Consider the following 22944-nt stretch of genomic DNA (forward strand, 5'->3'; position numbering starts at 1 on the left):
AAATTTATGGCATGTAATGCCTTAAGAGAGAATATTATGAAAATGATATACAGGTGGTACATGACCCCAGTCAAGCTGGCAAAAATTTATCACTTGCCCGATAATAAATGCTGGAAATGTAAGGAAAGTGAAGGTACATTCTTTCACCTTTGGTGGACGTGCCCGGGGATTAAGGCTTTCTGGGAAATGATTTATAATGAACTAAAAAAGGTATTTAAATATACCTTCCTGAAGAAACCAGAGGCCTTTCTTCTAGGCATAGTTGGCCAACAGGTGCCAAAGAAGGAGAGAACTTTTTTTATGTATGCTACAACAGCAGCAAGAATACTTATTGCAAAGTACTGGAAGACACAGGATTTGCCCACTCTGGAAGAATGGCAGTTGAAGATGATCGATTACATGGGATTGGCAGAAATGACTGGCAGAATCCGTGACCAGGGAGAAGAGTCGGCGGAAGAAGATTGGAAGAAATTTAAGGATTATTTACAGAAATATTGTAAAATTAATGAATGTTAGAATGATGTTGGATGGAATTTAAGAGGTTTTCAGCTGTAATGTTCTGAGGGATAGGGAAAAAAAGAGAGAGGTGGAATTAGGTTAAGAATTATGGTTAAGGATTTGCTGAATCAATAATTTGAATTGGAATACAAAAAGGGGAGGTATGAGGAGGTCGGGAAAATATGTGAATGAAAGTAAATTATTGTGAACTTAATGTGTTTTTAATTTTTATGTATCTTGGTTTTTCTGTTTTTTCGTATTTTTTTCTTTTTCTTTTTGATTTTTTATATCTTTGTATTAACTTTGAAAATTTTAATAAATATCTTTTTTAATAAATAAATAAATAAATAAAGCTCCTAGTGCAGCTGGCTACTCCTCATGTAACCATCTTGGCAATGCGCCTTGCTGACTGCCTTCAGTCTCCTGTGCTTTCATCCATGCTCTGCTTCTCGGTGCTTCCTGGTAAATCCAGTCCACGAGACACTATAGGAGTGACGGCTCTTCACACATCTACTTCTCATGCTTTGTTTTCCTGGTCACCTTGCACTGCGTAGATAAGCTCTGGAATTCATTCCTGCAAGAAGCAGTGATGCCCGCCAACTTGGATGGCTTTGAATGACAAATTCATGGGGGGATAAGGCTGTGTTTGGCCTCTGCTGTCACAGGAAGTATGCCTTAATGCCAGTGGATGGGACTCACAAGGGGTCCTTCAGGTCCTGTTTTCAGTCTTCCCATGGGCATTTAGTTGGCTACTGCAAGAGCAGGATGCTGGCCCAGATGGACACTGAACCAGCAGGCTCTTTTATGATATTATGCTGCTAAGTTTCTTATATTCTTCTAGCATGATTTAATATTGCTACAGGGTGGTATACATGATTCTCCCCTCATTCCTCTTTATCCTCATTAGTAACCCTGCAGGCTTAGAGACTGACTGCACCCACCCAGTGCGCTTCATGGCCAAGTGGGTATTTGAAGCCTGGTTTTCCAGGTTCCAGTCCATCACTCTTAACTATTCCTTCCTTTGCCCCCTGCTATTTCCCCCCTCACTTGAACAGATGCACTTAAGGCAGCACCAACTTATTCAATAAAAATGTTATTCCATGCAAGTGTTATCTCAGACATCTGCCTAGGCTTGCCTAGTAAATGGTAACTGTAATTTGGGGATGAAAGAACAACATGAATTTTGTGTGTGCGTGTTTCACAGTGATTTATAATACAGTGTGCACAGATTAATATTCTTAACCATTATTTTGGTTTTTTCCCCTATTTTTGTATCCTTCCTAGGAAACAAAAAACACGCAATGGTTAATGAACGTTCTCCTTTTCATCTTTCATAGGTGACTTTAGGTGGGACCTTTATTGGCATTGGACGCAAAACTCCAGATTGCCAGGGGAACACCAAGTATTTCCGCTGCAAGTTCTGCAATTTCACCTACATGGGCAATTCATCGACAGAGCTGGAGCAACACTTCTTGCAGACCCACCCAAACAAGATAAAATCCACCGTTCCTGCCTCTGAATCCAGCAAAGCCTCAGACAGGAACTCGAGCAAATCCAGTCCTACTGTTCGATCATGTGAGGCTGCAGATTTGGGAAAGTGGCAGGACAAGATCACCATAAAAGCAGGAGATGACACTCCAGTTGGTTACTCAGTTCCCATCAAACCTCTCGAATCCTCAAGACAAAACGGTACGGATGCCTCCAGTTACTACTGGTGCAAATTCTGCAGCTTTAGTTGTGAATCATCCAGCTCTCTGAAACTGTTAGAACATTACAGCAAGCACCATGGGGGGAGCCAGGCAGGGGGCCCTCACCCAGATCGGAATGACAAGCTCTCAAGGGGGTCGGTCATTAATCATAATGACTTAGCCAAAAATTCAGATGGAGAGTTAGCAGCAAAGACTGAGAAGGGCTCTAGCGTGGCCAAAAAGAAAGACTTTTCCAGCTCAGGAGTGGAGGACAACATGGTGACAAGCTACAATTGTCAGTTTTGTGATTTTAGATACTCTAAGAGCCATGGCCCAGATGTAATAGTGGTGGGGCCTCTTCTTCGTCATTATCAGCAGCTACACAACATTCACAAGTGTACCATTAAGCACTGTCAGTTTTGTCCCCGAGGCCTCTGTAGTCCAGAAAAGCACCTTGGAGAAATTACTTATCCTTTTGCTTGCAGGAAAAGTAATTGTTCCCACTGTGCTCTCTTGCTCTTGCACTTGTCCCCTGGGATGCCAGGAGGCTCCAGAGTCAAGCACCAGTGTCACCAGTGCTCTTTCTCCACCCCCGATGTAGACGTTCTCCTGCTTCACTATGAAACCACACATGAAGCCCAGGCGACTGAAGTCAAGCAAGAAGCTAATGCCCCGCAAGGGTTGGATGGGCTGCTGAGTGTCAAAGAAAGCAAAGACCACACGTGCACCAAATGTGACTTTGTCACTCAGGTAGAAGAGGAGATTTCTCGACACTACAGGTAAAAAAAAAGTGATTGCGTGTGCTATTTAGCATTAAGGTTTAAATGTGGGAGCTTAAGGTTTAAATATGGGAGCTTACCTACACATAGGGCCCGTTCAGATGCTTATCCAGCTTTTGATCCCTTCAGACAATTGCGAGCATTCATGCCCTTCCATGTGGAAATAAGTTAACAACTGATTCGAGGCCTCTATTTGTGTAATTTCTCTCTCCTCCCTTTCGGGTGAGAAGACGCAAGGAGCTGCAAGCCGGGAGTGTTTGCACTGTAGGTTAGTTCTCAAGAGCTACTGCCCTCAAATATGATGGCCAAGGGCAAGGGTAGCCATTGTGGTGCCCTCTAGTGATTGTTGGATTGCAGCTCTCATCAGCCTCAGCCACTCTGGCCAATGGTCAGCAATGATGGGACTTGTAATCCGACAGCATCTAGAGCAGGGGTCAGCAAACTTTTTCAACAGGGGGCCGGTCCACTGTCCCTCAGACCTTGTGGGAGACCGGACTATATTTTGAAAAGAAAAATGAACGAATTCCTATGCCCCACAAATAACCCAGAGGTGCATTTTAAATAAAAGGACACATTCTACTCATGTAAAAACATGTCCGCAGGATGGATTTAGAAGGCAATTGGGCCAGATCCGGCCCCCGGGCCTTAGTTCGCCTACCCATGATCTAGAGAGCACTACATTGACTACCTTTGATGTAGCACAATTTTCATATCAGAAAAGGACAACTTGTAGAATACTCTAGTTAACCCATAAGTCTATGAAAGTGAAGGAAGTAACTATTTTCTTAAAACGTAAGAGCCTCGTGGAAGAAGAAAAACTTCAGAAAGAAATGGAATAGCCCCTGTATTCCCCAGATCTGCTAATCCTGATTACCTAAAGCACTGCTTCATCCAGTATAGATCTGGCCAGGCTCTAGGATCAGCTTCAGAGGCCTTGCCTTAAGTGCCATCATCTCAAGCCATTTTGTGAGTAAGCCATTTTGTGAGTAAGCCTGAGAGACAAGATTTGCCCTCCAGCAACATCTGGAGAGCGGCACGTTGTCTACCCCTGTGCTACAGAAAACGAAACGTGGGCATCTTGAGAACACGCTGAATAGGCTTCATGAAATGAAAAAGGAGGGACCTACACTATAATAGAGCTATTCAGTTGAGATAAAAGAGGAAAGTACCTGGACATTGCTCAACTGTCAGCTGTATTGACTAGATCTGAGGAGCCCATAAATTAATGGCGCCTGTTACTCATATGTAACTAACAGCTGTGGCCCACACAAGTTACAGGCTCCAGCATGTATCACCCCCTTACGATGCAAGCGGGCCGTAGGGGTGCTGTTAGGATTAATTGGTTAACAATTGTAAACAGCTTTGAAGATGAAAAGTTGTTTCTGTGTCTTAGGTGGTATTATAATTTATTTTTATTAGTGCAGCTCTGGGCCATATTGGAAAACTTGACTACACAGCACTTTGACCACACTTTGAACGGCCTTTCTTAAGTCTTAAGATCTTTCAGGTGACTGAGAATACTCTTCTGCAGAGAAAGCTTTAGCCGATGTTTTTGTCTGCTTAAATTAAGATGTCCCTTCCCAGGAAAAGATAATAGTTTTTTATTCCCCAAAGTGGATTTTTATATTTAGACCTTTTGATTATTGGCCTAGTTTTCAAAAGAACCGAGTGTCATATAGTTCCCGTTGACGTCAATGGTACATAATACCGTTGGAAAAAAATCACACCACTTATTTAGGTGACTAAATATGCTTTTGGGAACCTAAAATTAGGCTCTTGAGCTTCAAAAAATCTTGGCTAGAATTCTACAAACCTTCTGGCACAACAACCCAGCATTTATTCTGTATATATATTTACGTATACTTTACCCCAAAAAACCCATATGATCTCTTTTTTTAGATGGTTGCTCTGTAAAATATACCGTATATGATCAAAGTTTTCATTGTTCTTTCTATTCCTTTTTACTATATTTTTTATTAATTTTTTAAAAAAGTTTATACCAGATTCTGCAAAATATAATATTTCTCTATATACAAGCTTGTCAGCTTTAAAACTTTGGTTTTAAGATAAAGCTTTAAAAATGTTAAACTGGGTTAAATGTATTATAATCAGTTCACAATTTCATTTTTAATCGTTAATTTGAATAGTATGTCTGTGACACCAGGTTATACCAACACTGTGTGGACAGAGTCCTGCTTGTGGAACAAGATTTCCATTCTTTCTCTTTCCTTGTATCCCCTCCTATCTGCTCCAGCCCCGCCCCCTCTTCCAATCTGATTTTGTGGGTTTATGAGAGGGTTGGTAGGGACGGGAGAGGAAGGGAAGCTTCGTTGCACACACAGAAATCTGTTGCATGAGCACTGAATGAGCACAGTCTGCAGCACTGAATACAGCCCAGGGCATCTGGGATTGTTAAACTTTTGTCCAAGTGAGCCTCTTGAAAATGGTTCCTTTAGTATAAATCATCAAGGTGCAGACTGCATTCATATGGAATGCTAAGCCATTGTTTAGCCTTCTTGTGGCTTGCCTGAATGTCCAAACCCACTCTGAGCAACCAACCATGGTTTAGTTCATTACAACAAACCATGGTTTATTGTTGGCTTACGAATCTTGGTGTGTTTTAAGAAACATTTGCCATTACATCTGAGCCCAGCATTCTGGCTTAATCCTGGATAGTTTTGATGCCTTACTCAAAATAGTTTGCCAAACTACAGCAGCACAAAGCAAGAACAGTTAGAAAATGAAACTGCTGCCCTGAGTAGGCAATTCTCTATGGACCTTTTCAGAAGTAGCACTTGTTCTTACTACAACTTGGCAACAACCTTCTTTCTCTTCCTAACTGCTCCCTCTCAAGCAACCTGTCTAGTTTTGCCACTTCATAATAATAATAGGAAGAAGAAGAAGAAGAAGAAGAAGAAGAAGAAGAAGAAGAAGAGGGTTCCATCTGCATTGTTGCTAACCATGTTTAATAGGAACAGTAACCGGGCCTGGAATCAGTGTTTAAAACAAGGAATTAAAAAACCTGATTAACCATGGTTTTCTGCAATGCAAACATAAAAAGCTACATGTGGCTAAAGCACACTTATGGAGGCAGGGGAAATTTGTACAGGAGAGTGGTAGGGAAGGGGATGGAGTACCTGAGTCCACAAAATGCTCTGATCACCTAAACGTCACAAGGAAAATCAGGAGTTTGATGACTGAACCTGGGACTTGCATCATGTAACAGTATCTTGGTGCAAGTCATATTTTGAGTAAGTTCAATCATGACAGAAAGAAAGCAATGAAGGCACACACAATTTTATCAATACTAAATAGCATATTGAGAAAGTAGTTCTCCTGTATTGCTTAACTTGATGTAGATTGTTTACAAAAATCCCAGATGTAGTTCTGATTAAAATCTGGTTTAAATCCTATTTATTCTTTCATCTTTAATATTTAGAAAACTTAAAAAAGGAGAATAAAATTTACATAAATGTCCTGCTGCCTTTATCAGTTTACTGGTGTGTGTGTGTGTGTGTAAAAAAAACACCCTGCTTCGTTTCTTTCTTCCATATTTCTTCGATTAAATTCATCAAACTTTTGCATTTTACCAAGTCTCTTTTCTCTCTCCACACTCAATCAGTAAGGGCCTAGGTATATGACATACCATTTGTTAAATTAATAATTTTATGAATTATAAAAACAAATTCCAGATTTTTGTGGGGGTGATCTGAATTGGCATCCTAATGTGGAGCTTAGGGGGCTTTAGCCCTTTGACACCCACTTTGGTCCTGATGTAGGTTCCATGGCTATTTTCAACAGGAAATAAATGCCTATTGGGTGTGTATTGCTGATTCTGTGAATAGCATTTTTTGCCCTAATTTATATTAAATTTGGGGTGTTAATGTTGAACCAAAGACTGAAGTCAATGTACTGTAACAAATTATTGCGGGTTCTGATGTTTTCAATTTAGGTGTTTGATTTAAATCAAAATATTTAGGTCACCTTCCAGTTTTTCCTAAGGCTTTCATACATTAAATGAAACCTGTGAAATCTGGTATAATCCATATTGCAAATCTTAACTGATTCAAAAAATGCTTAATCGTCATTGTGCTCTTCACAGAATCCTAGGAACTGTAATGTTGTAGATCTCTGCAAATGGATAATGCTAGCCTCTCACACAATTCATTTGTTTGGAATTATTATAATTTATACTACACGGGTAGGCGCTGTGGGTTAAAGCCTCAGCGCCTAGGACTTGCCGATCGAAAGGTCGGCAGTTCGAATCCCCGCGGCGGGGTGCGCTCCCGTCGTTCGGTCCCAGCGCCTGCCAACCTAGCAGTTCAAAAGCACCCCCGGGTGCAAGTACATAAATAGGGACCGCTTACCAGCGGGAAGGTAAACGGCATTCCGTGTGCTGCACTGGCTCGCCAGATGCAGCTTTGTCACGCTGGCCACGTGACCTGGAAGTGTCTGCGGACAGCGCTGGCTCCCGGCCTATAGAGTGAGATGAGCGCACAACCCTAGAGTCTGGCAAGACTGGCCCGTACGGGCAGGGGTACCTTTACCTTTACCTTTATACTACTTTAATATGTAGACAAAACCTTACACCAGAAAGAATTTGTACTGTCTAATTGGTGTATGAATATCCACCTTTTTTTCATAAATGTCCTAATTTTGCCCTAAGATCAGGTCTAGAGAAAGGGGTAATTTGATGCACACATTTTTGGCTGGATGGAGCAAGACACAAACCAGGAGCTCAGCAGACACAGCACCAACTTCCTACTTCCTGTATCATTAGGCACCCTCTTTACAGTAGCAAACCTCTGGCAGTTTAGGACAATTGAGCTTTTTTGGGGGGGCAAACCCTATAGTTCAAACCACTATACAGCTTTTCTAAACCAAGGGTAGCCAGTGCAGCGTAGTCAAACATGGATTTGATGTAGCAGTTTAGATAAAGACTACAGCCCCAGATAACCATTTTTTAAAGATAATGGGAGTTGTAGTCCCAAACACCTAGACTCTACTACATTAGCTACTTTGGTCCTTGATTACAACATTCCAAATATTGAAATCTTGTGATCCCAGAGAGCCAATCCAATGTCTTTGCCTGCTATTAAGTTGCAGAGGTTGCTGAGCAAATTATTGCTATGGAAAGCTTTCAGCGCATTTCTTCCAGACTCTTCCTTATTGCCTGTCTGCCTATTTCCTTACTTCCAGACCTGCCTTCTGGTAGGTTTCCTGCTATGACACTATCTGAGCTTCCTTTCCAGGATGTGAACTGCATCTTGGCATGCCTCATCTACTTTCAGTTTGCACTATCTAAAAACTCCCTAGTATATTATAATATACAGGAGGAAAAGGATCAGCTCTTGTTAAAAGGATGGGTGTGCTTGTGAGCCAAATGCAGTTCTTAATGAAGACAGTAGGAGCCTAGCCACTGGCTTTAGTTGGGCTAGATTTCCTCATTCATTTTTCCAGCAACTAGTGTTGCTATGGCAATAACACATTTCTTACAAGTGTTTGGTCCTGTATAACAAAGTCCAGGGCTCATTTACTCTACTCTCCCAGTCCACTTAATTTGGTTTGCTTTATATATGGCATTTTTTCCTGCAAAAATTTATGTATGGGAGAAAGCACATATGTACACACATTCATATGTATTTTGCCATTTTAAGTACGCAGTTTGGGAAAGCTGTTGAAACTGCACTGTATTTGTGGCAAAATTGTATGCATTGTGAATTCATGTGCTTGTTTAGTAACAATATTTCCTTATCCAGATATGATCCTTGCATAGGAACATTGTTCTATGGCGTACACATCCCTTAGTATTGTTGAACTCCAATACATAAGATGTGTTTCTGCATGTGCATTTTTGGAATAAGGATTTGGTTGCAGACTTGTGGATGTTTTGGTACAGGACAAAGCCTTTTTTGGAAAGAAAAAAAAAGTAAATCCATTTTATTACAAATCCTCTCACTCCGGGGTCCTGATCCTGACTGGGAAGTCTGTGTGCTACTGTAATGCTAATAAAACAGTATCATGTTAGCTCATAAAACGTGTTCTGTTACTATGGCATACACAGGAAATTGGCAACATATTGTTCCAATGTGGGAACATATGTTTTACATAGTTCAGTAATACAGTACTTTGCATGGTCTGCTTGAATGAAAATAGGCATGTGTGTTATTCTAAGGTATATAAGACACTTATATTGCCTGTACTGGAGATTGCATATTAGGTAATTCCCCTGCTTTCCTAGTTGAAGTTTTATGATTGATCCAAGTTTCTCTCAATCCCCGCCCCTGCCCCACATTTCACAGCACCGTGTAATACTCTACCACATAATCTGGTCTCTTCCTTTTAAAAAGACAAGTCTCTTAAATAAAAACCTTGATAATTTCCATAAAAGAAAAAATACTATTTGTTTCCTGCACAAAGCAATTGCATTTGAATTAATCAGTTTTAGTTCCAATAGCTCCCTGTGCTCTGATTTGTTTTTAATGAACCATATATTGTTGAAGGAAGCAAAGTTATCAAATACAATTGGACAATTTAAGTGAAACTCCATGCAGCAAATTACGTGTATATCACAGGTTCACAATCTGTTTGCCATTTTATCATTAAATCCAAACCCTGTAGTTGCAAAATAAATTGAATCACAATAAAGACAATTATTTTGAAGTATTACAGTCAAACCTCGGTTGCCGAACGTAATCTGTTCTGGAAGACCGTTTGACTTCCGAAACGTTTGATAACCGAGGTGTGGCTTCTTGCACTCAAGCGGAAGCTGCGTCGGACGTTCGGGTTCCAAAAAATGTTAAAAAACTGGAGCATTTACGTCCGGGTTTTTGGCGTTTGGGAGCCAAAACATATGATAACGGAGGCGTTTGGGAACCAAGGTTTCACTGTATTCCTGTGGGAAAAAATCCAACAAAAATAAACATTGGTTTCCAGTTTTCATGATATGCATCCAGTTTTTACCTATGTACACATATGGTAATAAAACAAGGGAGGTTCCATAGTTTTGCACAATTCCCATGAGTTCTAACAGCCATTTGTTAAAAAATAGAACTATTTTTGGTTTCCAAAGCTCGCTTTTCCATTGCTGATGTGAACACCTTTTTTATAGCTGCTCCGATAAGACTTCAAACACATTTAATTAAACCAGCAAATAACAACAAAAGCCCATAACAGGTGTCAGGGGCAGAACAGGTAACTTAAGAACCTAAGAAATGTCTGCTGGATCAATCCAGAGACTCATCTAGTCCTGCACTGCTCTCACACTGGCCAACCAGATGCCTGAGTGCAGCAGCATTTTCACAATTTGTGATTCCCAGGAAATGGCATTTAGAATCATACTGTCTCAGACAGTGAAGGTAGAATATAGTGCACATGTTCTCTGTGACAGTGGAGGTAGAGCACACCCGTAGCAGTTAATTTAGTACCAGTCTAAAACTGTACATAGAGCATGGAGATAGGGGTGTCTATCACTGGGAGTGAGTGGGAAACGAGTTGCAGGGGACATTGGGATGCTAGGTTTATAAATCAGGGGTCAGCAAACTTTTTCAGCAGGGGGCCGGTCCAATGTCCCTCAGTCGTTGTGGGGGGCCCGGACTATATTTTGAAGGGGGAAAAAATGAATGAATTCCTATGCCCCACAAATAACTCAGAGATGCATTTTAAATAAAAGCACACATTCTACTCATGTAAAAGCACCAGGCAGGCCTCACAAATAACCCAGAAATGCATTTTAAATAAAACAGCACATTCTACTCGTGTAAAAACATGCTGATTCCCGGACCATCCGCGGGCCAGATTTGGAAGGCGATTGGGCTGGATCCTGCCCCCGGGCCTTAGTTTGCCTACCCATGAATTAGAGCTTCTGCCAGATGTGGCTTCTGCTGTCACTGCATTGCTTTCTGATGTCTCTCTCAATTAGTATGTTCTGACCACAAATTATTATAAATCTATACCACTAAATTTTGTGATATTAGGTTCTTCATATGCTGCGTTTTTAACTCTTCATCTAAAAAAGAACCTTGGTACTGAGATTTCGGGAAGTGGCAGAGATGGACTGAAATAATAGAATCTCTAGAGGGGTAGCTATGCTAGCACGTGGCTACAACAGTTTTGTGGCACCTTAAAGACTAAAAAAACCTTCTGCCATTAACCAGGGTAGCTTATATGGTACCCTAGATATGTTTTTGGTTCCCAGCTTCCCATGATTCCTGACCATTGGCCATGCAAATTGAGGCTGAGGGGGATTGTAGACTAGCAATATTTGGAGGGGGCGATGTTGACTACCTCTGGTCTAAGCTTTTGTAGTTTAGTCCGTTAAAGCTTTTCCCCCCAAAATAAATGTAGGCTAGTCTTTAAGATGCCACAAGTCTAACACAGTGAGAAGCAGAGACTAATTTAGTTCTCCTCAATTTGCAGCAGTTTTAAATTAAGTGTTGATTTTTTTTTATTCCACGGTATGTTCTAAATACAGATTGTTTCTTTTCAAAGCTTGTATTACCTGTTGTCATTTTTCCTGTTTATCAATAGAAATTTAATTCACACTTTATTATTGTTGTTGTTGTTAGTATTATTATTATTAGTATTATTTTCAAGACTTTAGCCTTGGTCCTCACATTGCTGGATCCTGTCCCAGTGCCTTTTTGTACAGTGCAAATATCTGTGAGGAGTGGGACTTTGCACATGAAGACTTGCATTGAGAATTGGAACCCTGGTCATTCGTGCTTCCAGATCACTTGGATTGTAATTCACACATGTAACTATACACTTGAAGGTCACTCACTACAGATGTTTGCAGTGTATGGGGAGACATCTGGAAAGCAACATGTGACATTGAGGGCAGGCCCCCTTTCTTGCTCTTGCATTTTGTCAGTATGGGACCAATAGTGCCTGCATAGGATTAGGGAAGGAGATGGAAAGGAGACATAGAGTGAAGAACAGACCTAGAACAGAATAATGGTAGATATATAATGAAGATAAATAATGAAGAGTAGATACGATTTTGCATGTTGGGTTTAAAGGTGGAACCTAGTGCTGGAATGGTTAAAAGCTACTGGAAAAGGAAATATTTGTTTCTATGCATTTTTGGCGTCTTTGGGGAAATAAACGGATGTAGGCTATGCAATATTAATTTTGCTTTCCTTTCTCTCTCTTATCAGGAGAGTCCATAACTGTTACAAATGCCGTCAGTGCAGCTTTACAGCTGTTGATACTCAAACCCTACTGGAGCACTTCAACACTGTGCACTGCCAAGAGGTGGACATCACCACAGCCAATGGGGAAGATAGCCATGGGGTGGCTGCTGCTCTCAAGGAAGAGCCCAAAATTGACCTAAAGGTCTATAGCCTGATCAGTGCAGACCCCAAACTGGGAGAGCCCGTCTCTGAAAGTATAGTGAAGAGGGAAAAGCTGGACGAGAAGGAAGTACTGAAGGAGAAATGTTGGCCTGATGGGTCCAGTGACGATCACCGTGGTGCACCTTGGAGAGGAGTGGACATTTTGAGGGGGAGCCCTTCCTTTACCCAAACAAGCTTGGGCCTTCTGACCACAGTGTCTGTGGGCCAAGAGCAGCCAAAGCCCTTAAGGGATAGTCCAAACGTAGAAGCTGCCCATCTTGCACGGCCTGTTTATGGCTTGCCTGTCGAGACCAAGGGGTTCCTGCAAGGGGTGCCTCAAGGAAGCGGAGAGAAAGCTGGACCACTCCCTCAGCCATATCCTGGATCTGGTGATAACAAGGCGAAGGATGAATCTCAGTCCCTCCTACGGGTAGGAAATTCTATTTATATTTTTGCCTGTGCATGTTTATGGTTCATTTATTCCGAGCTGATTCTCAGCAATCAAGCACACATTACTGATGTTGGCACTTGAAGCAATTCAGACTTACATGAGTAGATTGTAAAGGAATCGTTTTAAGAGCATTTGTACAAAGCTATACATGCTAGTTGCAGTAGTAAGTGATCTTTGTTTGCCTTTGCCATTAAATTTGGTTGTACTGCGATAATCATTCCTACTGATTTTGCAAGATGATGTTACATTTGGAAAAGAAAAGCACAGAACCCCAGAAGGCTGCACATCTGTTGCAGTAAAGCATCTAATCACCTTCTAAATTTTAAGGTGGTTTAACAGTACACAGTTAAGCAAACCGTCACTGGATCAAATAGCTGAAAATGTGAAACCTGAATCAAATAATAATGAAAAGTAGGTCTGGGATTTTATTTTATTTTATTAAAAGTACAACACATGGTGTAATTAAATATAACATTTGGCGCTTGTTTGGTTGTGTTGGGAACTAGGAATTGAGGAGGTGAAACTTTTGTACTCTCTAGTGCATAAGCATCTTTGTTGAATCCTCAGAAACAAACCCATACCTATTACAGGCCTACCCTTAAAATATATATATATATATATATATATATATATATATATATATATATATATATCAGAAGCTGTGGGCTCCTATAAATTTAATGTGTTTTATAACATATTAGCTTCCTGCCAGTGCTATATTGGAAGAAGGGCAGTGGCTCGGGGTGCCAGGGAACCTTAGGCTTTCATAAGGTTTCAGTCCAATCCCCTCCATCGCCATGTGAAGCTGGGGATACCCCATTCTGAAACCCTGGAGAGCCATCGCCAGTCGATGTACACAACACTGAACTATATAGATTAATAGCCCAAGTCTGAATAAGGCAACTTCCTATGTTTCTAAGAACTCATAAACAGTCACATATCCAGGCTTAATATTACCCATTTTGGGATCTAATGAAGTCCGTATTTCATGGTATGCTCACTATTGAGTTCAGCAGTGACCCATAAGCTGAAAGGTTAAAGTCCTGGGCCTTTTTTTTTTAAGTTACATGTACCACAGTTTTTTAACAGGTTAATTTTAGATGGTGCAGGTATTCTTTTCCCCATTGCCACCATCAACGGTTTTTTGCTGTAGCGTTGCCAGGAAGTAGGCATTATAGATCTGGCTCAAAATGGAGATACCAAGAACTGATTGCATAATGAATGAGTCCAGTAAGCATTATTCAGTGTGATTTGGCAATGAAAGTGTAGTTCGGTTTGCTCCAAAGAAGTATGGAGTGGGTCTAACCTTTGCTTACCTGTTGGGCTTGCTCTATGTGTATGGAACGCTCACATCACAAAGTCCAACCTCAACATATTTCATTTTGGTTTATTTGGGAAACATCCCGAAGGAGAGCTTTGTTCAGAGAAAAAGAAGCATTTGAGAAAGCTAACTGAGAATAGCTGACCTATTTTCTCTCGAAAGAAAAACAAAGCAAAAATAAGAGTTCTATTGTTAGAGCAGCTAGTCTTCCAATCTAAAATCAAAATATTCAGAATAAACTGAGCCATGTCAATTACACAGTATGTTTTATTAATTCTTACCACTCACCAGGGCCGGCCCACCCATGAGGCAAAGTGAGGCAAGCTCAGGGGGCATGATCTACAGGGGCAGAGATACCAGTGTATTCTCCCCTTGTTCATGATGTACCGTATTTTTCGCTCTATAAGATGCACCAGACCATAAGATGCACCTAGTTTTGGGAGGAGGAAAAGAAGGAAAACAATATTCTGAATCCCAGAAGCCAGAATAGCAAGAGGGATCACTGCGCAGCAAAAGTGGCGATCCCTCTTGCTGTTCTGGCTTCTGGGATACCTGCGCAGCCTTCATTCGCTCCATAAGACACACACACATTTCCCCTTACTTTTTGGGAGGGAAAAAGTGAGTCTTATAGAGCAAAAAATATGGTACGTCTTCTTCACTAACCCTTTTTTCCCTGCAGGGGAGGGGTTGTCATTCAGTGGTTCACCTCAGGTATTGGGACAGCCCTGCTACTCACTAATATTGCAATATTGTGGAGAGGGTTGTAGCATTCTTGCATATTTTGATGTGGATTGGAGTGGTATAAAATATTATATTTTGCCAGAGAGCAAGGAGGAAAAGGGATTTTTTTTGCCATAGGTGTCAAAATAACTTGACCAGCCATAGGTACCTTGACTTGCAGGAGGTTGCCAATGGCAGCTCTGCGTCAGGCTGCAAAAAGTATTGTGCTGGCCTTGGGAAGAAGCAGGGGTCTTTCAATAAAATATATTCAGTTAGCAAACCTTTTCAGTTTTACAAGATTAGAATTCAGTACAAGTACGAATGAAAGGAACAAGAACATTGCATGTTGAGGAGCAAATCTTTTTCCTTGCAGAAAAGCCTGCTGTTTGCTATTCTGGGGTGTGGGCAAACCTTTGGGGAGTTTCAAATAAACAAATCTATCTTTTTGCATGTTGTTTGTTTGTTTGTTTAAAGTATCTAAATGAAGTTGGTAACCATGTAATTAGTGGGGTGGGGGATAAGAGACATAGCTTTTCGTTTTACCTTTAGATATCAAAGATTTCTAAAGATGGACAAAGCAGAAACACATGAACATTTTAGCAGGTGCTATAAATGTACCAAAGAAGGTCAAAGAGCACATCAGTGTCAAAATAGGAACCAGATCCTTGATTTTTTTGCCTTCTCTGCAGAGCCGTGCATCTCCCAGCTATGGGGTTGTCTAGCATTTAAGTGAGCATTTGCGTGTATTTAGGTGCAGATACTCTAGTGTGCGATTGACTTGTGGCATTTTCACTGCTAGAGCTGAGGCTAATTTTTTGGAGGGATGGACACATTGGGATGGCATTCATCTTTATTTAGGAAATTCAGCAGACAGGGACTTTAGGAAGGCTTATTCTTCTTCCTTTCCAGCCATAGGAAAACCCCACAGCTAGATGCAGGTAGGTAGATAAATATACACAATTCATTCATGTTACTATTCATCAGCATATACAGGGGCATGAATTCTGCTATTACTTTGGGTAAATGAATTCTTCATGCAGCAGGCTTGTGCGTGTGTTTTTGTGTTGTGATCAGCGTCTACAGCCAATTTTTAAAATGCTCGTTTGTACAAAGTTGTGTCCAACCATAAGATTCAGAAACATGTTTCTGCTTCATATCTTAGACTACAAAAATGAGGCAGGGGGATTACAGGCATTTGTTTGGTATGGCATAACACCTGGCGGGGGGCGGGGATGGCATTAGTTACCTTAATTGACTTTAACATGCAAATATGTTCTTATTTCAACTGAAACCATGGTTTCAAATCCTGCTTTGTGACCAATCCTTAACTAAGGTGCTGGTATTGAAAAATAATAACTTACCATGTCAAAGGAGAACAATCTATGGTTAGCCATTATCAGTGCTTTTTTCTTTAAAAATGTTTAGGGGTACTCTCATTTTGACCCCAGAAAATCAACATTTTATAGTTCAAATTGGGAAAAATAAATACAGTGAATGGACAAAAGTACAAAGATTCACAAAATGTTTAGGGGTATGTGTACCCCTGCGTCCCTCCATAAAAAAAGCACCAGGCATTATGCCAGTGTAGAGATTGTCAAGATTTTCAACTGTGTAGAAAGTGAACATATACCAGAAAGTTGTTATAGAATATTGGGTAGAATTACTTCATTTTAGTTAGTATTTTTCCCACTCTTTCCCTGGGATGTTTTTACATTTTAGAAAACCAAGCACAAAAATATCTTCCAGCACACTACAATGTCGATATTTCTATCCCTTTCTTCTTTAGCCTGGCTGCAATTTATCTTTTAAAGGTTTGTTGATACAGGATGAGTCTATTGATATGCAAAAATGTTCTTTTGAGTGGTAGAGGAAGCTTTGGCTGCTGTTTTAGTAGCGACTGAGTGAAGCAACCTTGTTTACTGCTTTGAGAACTCTTTTTTCTGGGCAAGCATGCTAAATTGATTTCAAATAAAGCAAGTTGCCTGGTTAATTATATTTAGTATTTTATATAATGCCTTTTCTCGGTGCTCAAAGCATTTTAACGTATAGGGGCATATCCAGCTGAGTTGTACTCAGAGTAGACCAGTTGAAATCAGTGGACTCGTTGATTTCAGTGGCTCTACTCTGAGTTTGGCCAACATTGTGTAGCACATAAATCATCTCAGTTATACAAAGAAGCTGTAAGGTAGGTTGGCATTATTATTCCTATATTGCATATATGGGAAGAAGGGTTGAGGCCGAGAAATGGTTGCCTGCATCAGGTAATGATTGTATCTGGGACTCCTTAGCTCATTTTATTTAACCAGTATGTTATGCAAACACATATCTTGCAAGTCTTTGGTAATCTCTGGGTTCTGGGGTAGCTGTTTTCCTGCACAGTAGTGACATAGGTAGCTGTAGGTTGCCTGAGGGGGAGGCAGTGGGCAGACTCAAGCCCCAGGCTGTCATTTCAGGCAGTGCAAAACTTGCAGACGCCTCTGCTGCACACAGAAGTACTGGGGGAAACTATGGAATTGCAAACTTGTCTCCTTGCCATTCAGCAGGATACATTGGGGGGCGGGGGAGTATTTGAAGAAAAGGATCAGCCATATCAAAAACATCACTTATTTTGATGTATTTTTGAATGTGGCATGAAATAATGATCTGTAGGAAATCACTGGCACAAGAAAAAGGAAATCTATAGAGTTCTAACTTGCCGTATTCAATCTGATTTTTTTTTTTTTGGGGGGGGGAGACCAAGTTGCAGTTTAAGGATAATTTATCATTCGCTATCTTCTTGCCCTGTGCAATACCTTTCTCCAGTCTTGCTTCACATCCTCCCTGAATGTTTTTTGCCAGGATGGAATGTGTCCTTGAACTCTTGCTTCCCTCAACTGAGGATAGAAAGAAATATGTGTAGAAACTAGGCTAATGTACAAAGTTAAAATTTATATTCATTGCTATGTCCACTTTTGGCTCAGGTCCCTCCCTGTTGCCCAGAAAGGGTGTGTGTGCTTTAGGCTAAAGTATGGTTCCCTGCCTCTGGCTTGTATACAGGAATATGGATACAGAAAACAGAAAATACATCTCCTTTAACATCCCATTGATTGTAAATGGGAAAATTTTAAGAAAGCAGTTCACGCTTCGAAATCAGTAGGAAAGAGACTTCAATCCAATGCACACTTAGCTAGGAGTACACCCAATGAACACTTCAAAGTTATTTCTGACTTTCCATTGGAAACCAATAGAATTAAGAAGTATTTTAACGAATGCCCTAATTTTGTGCATATTATTTCTGCGCTAGCTTTTGGTTTCTCTGAAAGATCTCGCACAATGTAACCCAGGCCTCAGTATCCTCAAAATCATAGCTTGTTGAAAGGAGGAACATCTGAAATAGTTTCCCTTTAGCTGCATTTCATTTCCCCCTCATTTCCTTTGACTCTGTTAGGGATCTTTCAGGAAGTATTTATAGTCAAGGCTATTCCTTGCCATACGGGTTCTCTAATTAACTGAAGGAAACTCAGCGGGTGCTGTGTCTTACTAATGCACATAGCTATGTTGGGTCAAAGCACTGCCGAACTCCTCTGGCTTTGTTAGAAGCACCTGTTTCCACAATTCAGTGTTTGGGGATGTGGAGAACTTAACTTCTAAGTATAAACTGCATGGGGGGGGGGGAACAACCACCCTAAAATAATCGCCGAACCAGGAAAGTGTTAAAGAAACTGATTGGAAACATTTGGTGTCAAATGCTAGATGGATGACCCCCCAATTTAAAAAGAAAAGGGGGCAACCATGCTGTTGAATTGCCAAAACTTGAAAATCCTGTTACGTTTTAAACTAGTTTAGGCAGAACTTCAGAACTACTGGGTTGAATTTGTGTGCAAGTGGAGATACTCTTTGTGACTGAGTAATCAAAGTTCAGCAGAAAGCAACGTTTAAAATATTAAGCCAGCTCATCTAAGTGGATGTATCTGCATTGTGTGGATCAAGCCCATGCATTATCGGGTAGGGAGGTAACCTCGCCCTCTGGATATTTACTCAGCCACAGCTAGGTATGTTTCAGGAAGAAATGCCTAGAAATGTATTGGGTGGTAAAATCATTATTCGGGTGTGGTGATATAATAATATAGTGCCTGGATGTTACATCAAAAACCTTAAGGAAAAAGTGAATCGGTTTGCAGAACAAAGAATGTGAGCGGTACTGTATACCAAAGTTGCTAAGGGGTTGGGAACAAATAAGATTCTGCTGAGAACATCAGTTTGAATGCTTATTCAAAATTAGCTAGATAAATTGAGTTGTTGCAGAGCCAGTCAGAAAAGTCTTTAACCATGCCCTATTCGATAAGAAAGCCTAGTGATGTGGGCAGCGTATCAGGTTTGTAACTGTGCCTCTTATGCGTTATGCTGCAATATCACAGCATTTTGTTACCTTTCCTGAACCTGCTTCTATTGAAATAAATGCAAGAAACCAATACTGGTTTAGAAAATCATTACCCTTGTATATTCCATTTCTGTTCTTTTGGCACTTTACACTTCAAAAGCAATGTGTTAGTTATGTCTTACTTTCACTCACCTTTTCTTGCACGTTGTCAGGAGAAGAGAAACAATCAACCCATTAACTTTTATTTAATCCAGCCTTACCTAACTTGGCACCTTCCAGACATTTCAAACTAAAATTCCCATAATCCCTCACAGTTGACCATGCTAGCTGGAACTGATGGGAGTTTTAGTCCAAAACATATGGAGGGCACCAGGTTGGGGAATGGTGGTTTAGCCTATACATTCCAGCCACTTTGTCCACATTCTGCTGTGGCAAAAACGCCACCCTGAATATGTCAAATTTGATTGCATTATATTGATATTTCTTCATATAAAATCTTAAAACATGCTTTCTGGTGAGAGGGAACTTTTAGTTTAGAAGACACAAACTTTGTGGAAATAAGATTTTGATTAATGTGTTGTTTTCAAGAGCCCACAAATTTCTCTTGTGTGAGAAAATGCCATTTTTATTAAAATAAAAATGGAGCAGTCATATGTTCAGATGAGAAGTTTGGTTACTTCAAACTAATTTTAGTTAGGTGGGGTGCAAATCTCTGCTGTTGCTGTTCCTGCAAATAGCATCTGATCACAGCTGTTTTGGAGCAAAAAAAATCCAAACACCCAACAAACCCTATCATGACTCATTTGCGCTATATTTGCAGGGAGTGAGGAAACTATCACACAGAAAAGGAAATCAAAAATAACACTACATCTTTATATGCATGTGTGTTTGTGTGTGCATGTGTGTGGAGTTTATCATTTGTTTAAGAGCCTTGTGAGGGTTCAAGTAGACCATCTGGTGCTTCCCCAACTTCTCACCCTATAAATTATTATAAGAAAATCGAATCTGACAAAGTGGTCTTTGGCTCATGGAAGCTTATGCCATAATAAACACCTTAGTTTTTAAGGTGCCACTGGACATTTACAGTGGAACCTCGGTTTTCAAGCGTCTTGGAAGCTGAACGATTTGGAACCCAAACAGCAAAACCCCGGAAGTCATTGCTTCCGTTTTCGAACACGCCTCAAAAGTCGAATGGCTTCCGAGGCGTGTTTCTCCATTTTTTCAATGGATTTTGCCAACCGCCCATTGATCCCCGGTTTTCAAACATTTCGGAATGTGAACGGTCTTCGGGAAACAATGACGTTCGAAAACCGAGGTTCCGCTGTACTTGTTTGTTTGTTTTACAGAAATCTAGTCTTTGTTCAGTTGAGCGACCTCCGCATTTTTTTTTACGAAGCAGCCTTAAAGTTACGTTGAATCTTTGAGCTTGCTCTAAAGTTGCAGCAAATCACATGCGAAACCCCTTCAGACTTAATCATAATAATAACAACAATAAAAAGGCATATTTGCTGCAGCTTGGGCACTTCAAAGCTATCACCTCTCCCGTCTGTACATGACTAAAAGGCTTTAAGGCAGATAGTACAAGGGGGAAAACAATGAAATCAAAGACAGTCTTAATATATAACTATTATAGGCTGCATAAGACATTTGAAGAATATCTCAAAATATTTATAGGTTCTTCTGATGCATGCACATTACCAGCTGCCTTTCATGTTTGTGGTGTAAGGCTCTTGAAATACATCTTGGGGGGGGGCAGGGGAGAGGAGAAAGTTGTATTTCCTGTATGCTGTTTATGTATGTTTACCGTGTGGTGTATCCATCTAGAGAAGGGTTTCCCAAACTTGGATCTCCAGCTGTTTTGGGACTAGTAAAGGTAAAGGGACCATTAGGCCCAGTCGTGACCGACTCTGGGGTTGTGGTGCTCATCTCACTTTATTGGCTGAGGGAGCCGGCCAGCATGACTAAGCCGCTTCTGGCGAACCAGAGCAGCGCACGGAAACGCTGTTTACCTTCCTACCGGAGTGGTACCTATTTATCTACTTGCACTTTGACGTGCTTTCGAACTGCTAGGTTGGCAGGAGCAGGGACCGAGCAACGGAAGCTCACCCCGTCGCAGGGATTCGAACCGCCGACCTTCTGATCGGCAAGTCCTAGGCTCTGTGGTTTAACCCACAGCGCCACCCGTGTCCCGTGTTTTGAGACTACAATTCCCATAATCCTGAGCTAGCAAGACCAGTGGTCAGTGATGATGGGAATAGTAGTCCAAAAACAGCTGGAGACCAAAGTTTGGGAAACCCTTGAACAAGCAAACTTTTTCAGCAGGGGGCCGGTCCACTGTCCCTCAGACCTTGTGGGGGGCTGGACTATATTTTGAAGGGGGAAAAAATGAATGAATTTCTATGCCCCACAAATAACCCAGCGGTGCATGTTTAACAAAAGCACACATTCTACTCATGTAAAAACACACTGATTCCTGGACCGTCCACAGGCTGGATTTAGAAGGTGATTGGGCCGGATCTGGCCCCCAGGCCTTAGTTTGCCTACTCATGGTCTAGAGAGCCAGCATGGAACAGTGGTTAGAGTGTCAAGCTTATTTATTGGCAGACCAGGTTCAAATCGCTACTCAGCCATGAAGCTCACTGGGTGACCTTGGACCAGTCATTGCCTCACAGCCTAACCTACCTTTCAGTGTTACTGTGAGGACAAAATTGGAAACAGTTACCTCAGCATTCCCCCATGCCAGTATTTGGGTATATCCTGGTAGCCGCTGACTCATGGCGAGATAGTGAACTTCCGGCAACTCATCTCGCTGTAATGTGTTATTTGACGCAGCGCTTCTAATGTACTCAGTTCAAGTACTTAGATTTAAGCCAATTTAATCTATTTGGAATTCAATTGCACTAAAACGTCTGAAACTAAGAATTTCAATTTCATAGGGATGTAGATTGAGCTGTGAAGTCTTTCATGTCACATGGTCCACTGGCATACAAATTAGCATAGATCCCTCCAACCCTTCATTAAAAAGGTTTTTACTTAACAAGCAACCACACACACACACACACACACACACACACACACAAAACATTGTATACGTCACACTTTACATCTGGAGCTTAATGTCAGCTAAAATGTTGCAGGCTTCTGATTCTTCTAAGTGACTTGGCACTTGCTTGGGGTGTGTGTGTGCATGTGTGCACATTTGTTTATTAGCTGCAAAGAACCAAAATGGAAGGGGGGGAGTATTCTTAATTAAAATTCTAAACTCCATTCCTCCCTTTTTTTCATCAGGCACTGATCAGAGATATTAGTCAAATGTTTTATAGACTCGATCGTAATTGTTTTAAAAGCAAAAGAGCATGTGCTGAGCCTACTGATTTTTCCATAATGGAAAACTATATTAGGCTTTGCAGAAGTTTTAAATTTGGGCTTATTTTGAAATCCTTTGATGCTTTCAAGGACTGAAAACTTCACCACCCCTTAATCAGTTTGGCTTTGCCTCCCAAAAGCTGCCTGAGATGGTGTAGAATTGGGGAGGGGGATCCCCAAAATGGCTGTGCATGACAACTTTCAGGTTAGGTGTTTATGCACAGGTATACATTTGTTTTTGTGACGGGTGTAGATTTGGAAACACAGCAGTTGCTATGCTCGGTTGTTGTTTTACATAAACATTCCTTTCAGCCTCAGAGATAAGGCAGGATACAAAGGCAGAGCCACACCGAGTATGCTTCATGCACATCTAAGTTGCGTCAATGCTTCCTGGAGTGAACACACCCATCTAACATGCGTCTTTAA

The 22944-nt window shown here is 41.0% G+C and overlaps 1 protein-coding gene across 6 annotated transcripts in view; it reads left to right on the forward strand.

Moving 5' to 3' along the window:
- The window catches only part of TRPS1 (transcriptional repressor GATA binding 1), a 238835-nt gene that overhangs the window by 84953 nt on the left and 130938 nt on the right, over positions 1 to 22944 (forward strand). For 5 of the 6 annotated variants that reach the window (XM_053395410.1, XM_053395413.1, XM_053395415.1 and 2 more), the window contains 2 exons: positions 1836 to 2965; positions 12124 to 12730. In XM_053395410.1, the coding sequence (XP_053251385.1) occupies positions 1836 to 2965; positions 12124 to 12730 (1737 nt within the window). The remainder of the gene's footprint in view (positions 1 to 1835; positions 2966 to 12123; positions 12731 to 22944) is intronic. The other variant, XM_053395416.1, reaches the window with a different exon arrangement.

The sequence above is a fragment of the Podarcis raffonei genome, chromosome 7 (genome assembly GCF_027172205.1).
Source record: "Podarcis raffonei isolate rPodRaf1 chromosome 7, rPodRaf1.pri, whole genome shotgun sequence".
NCBI lineage: Eukaryota > Metazoa > Chordata > Lepidosauria > Squamata > Lacertidae > Podarcis > Podarcis raffonei.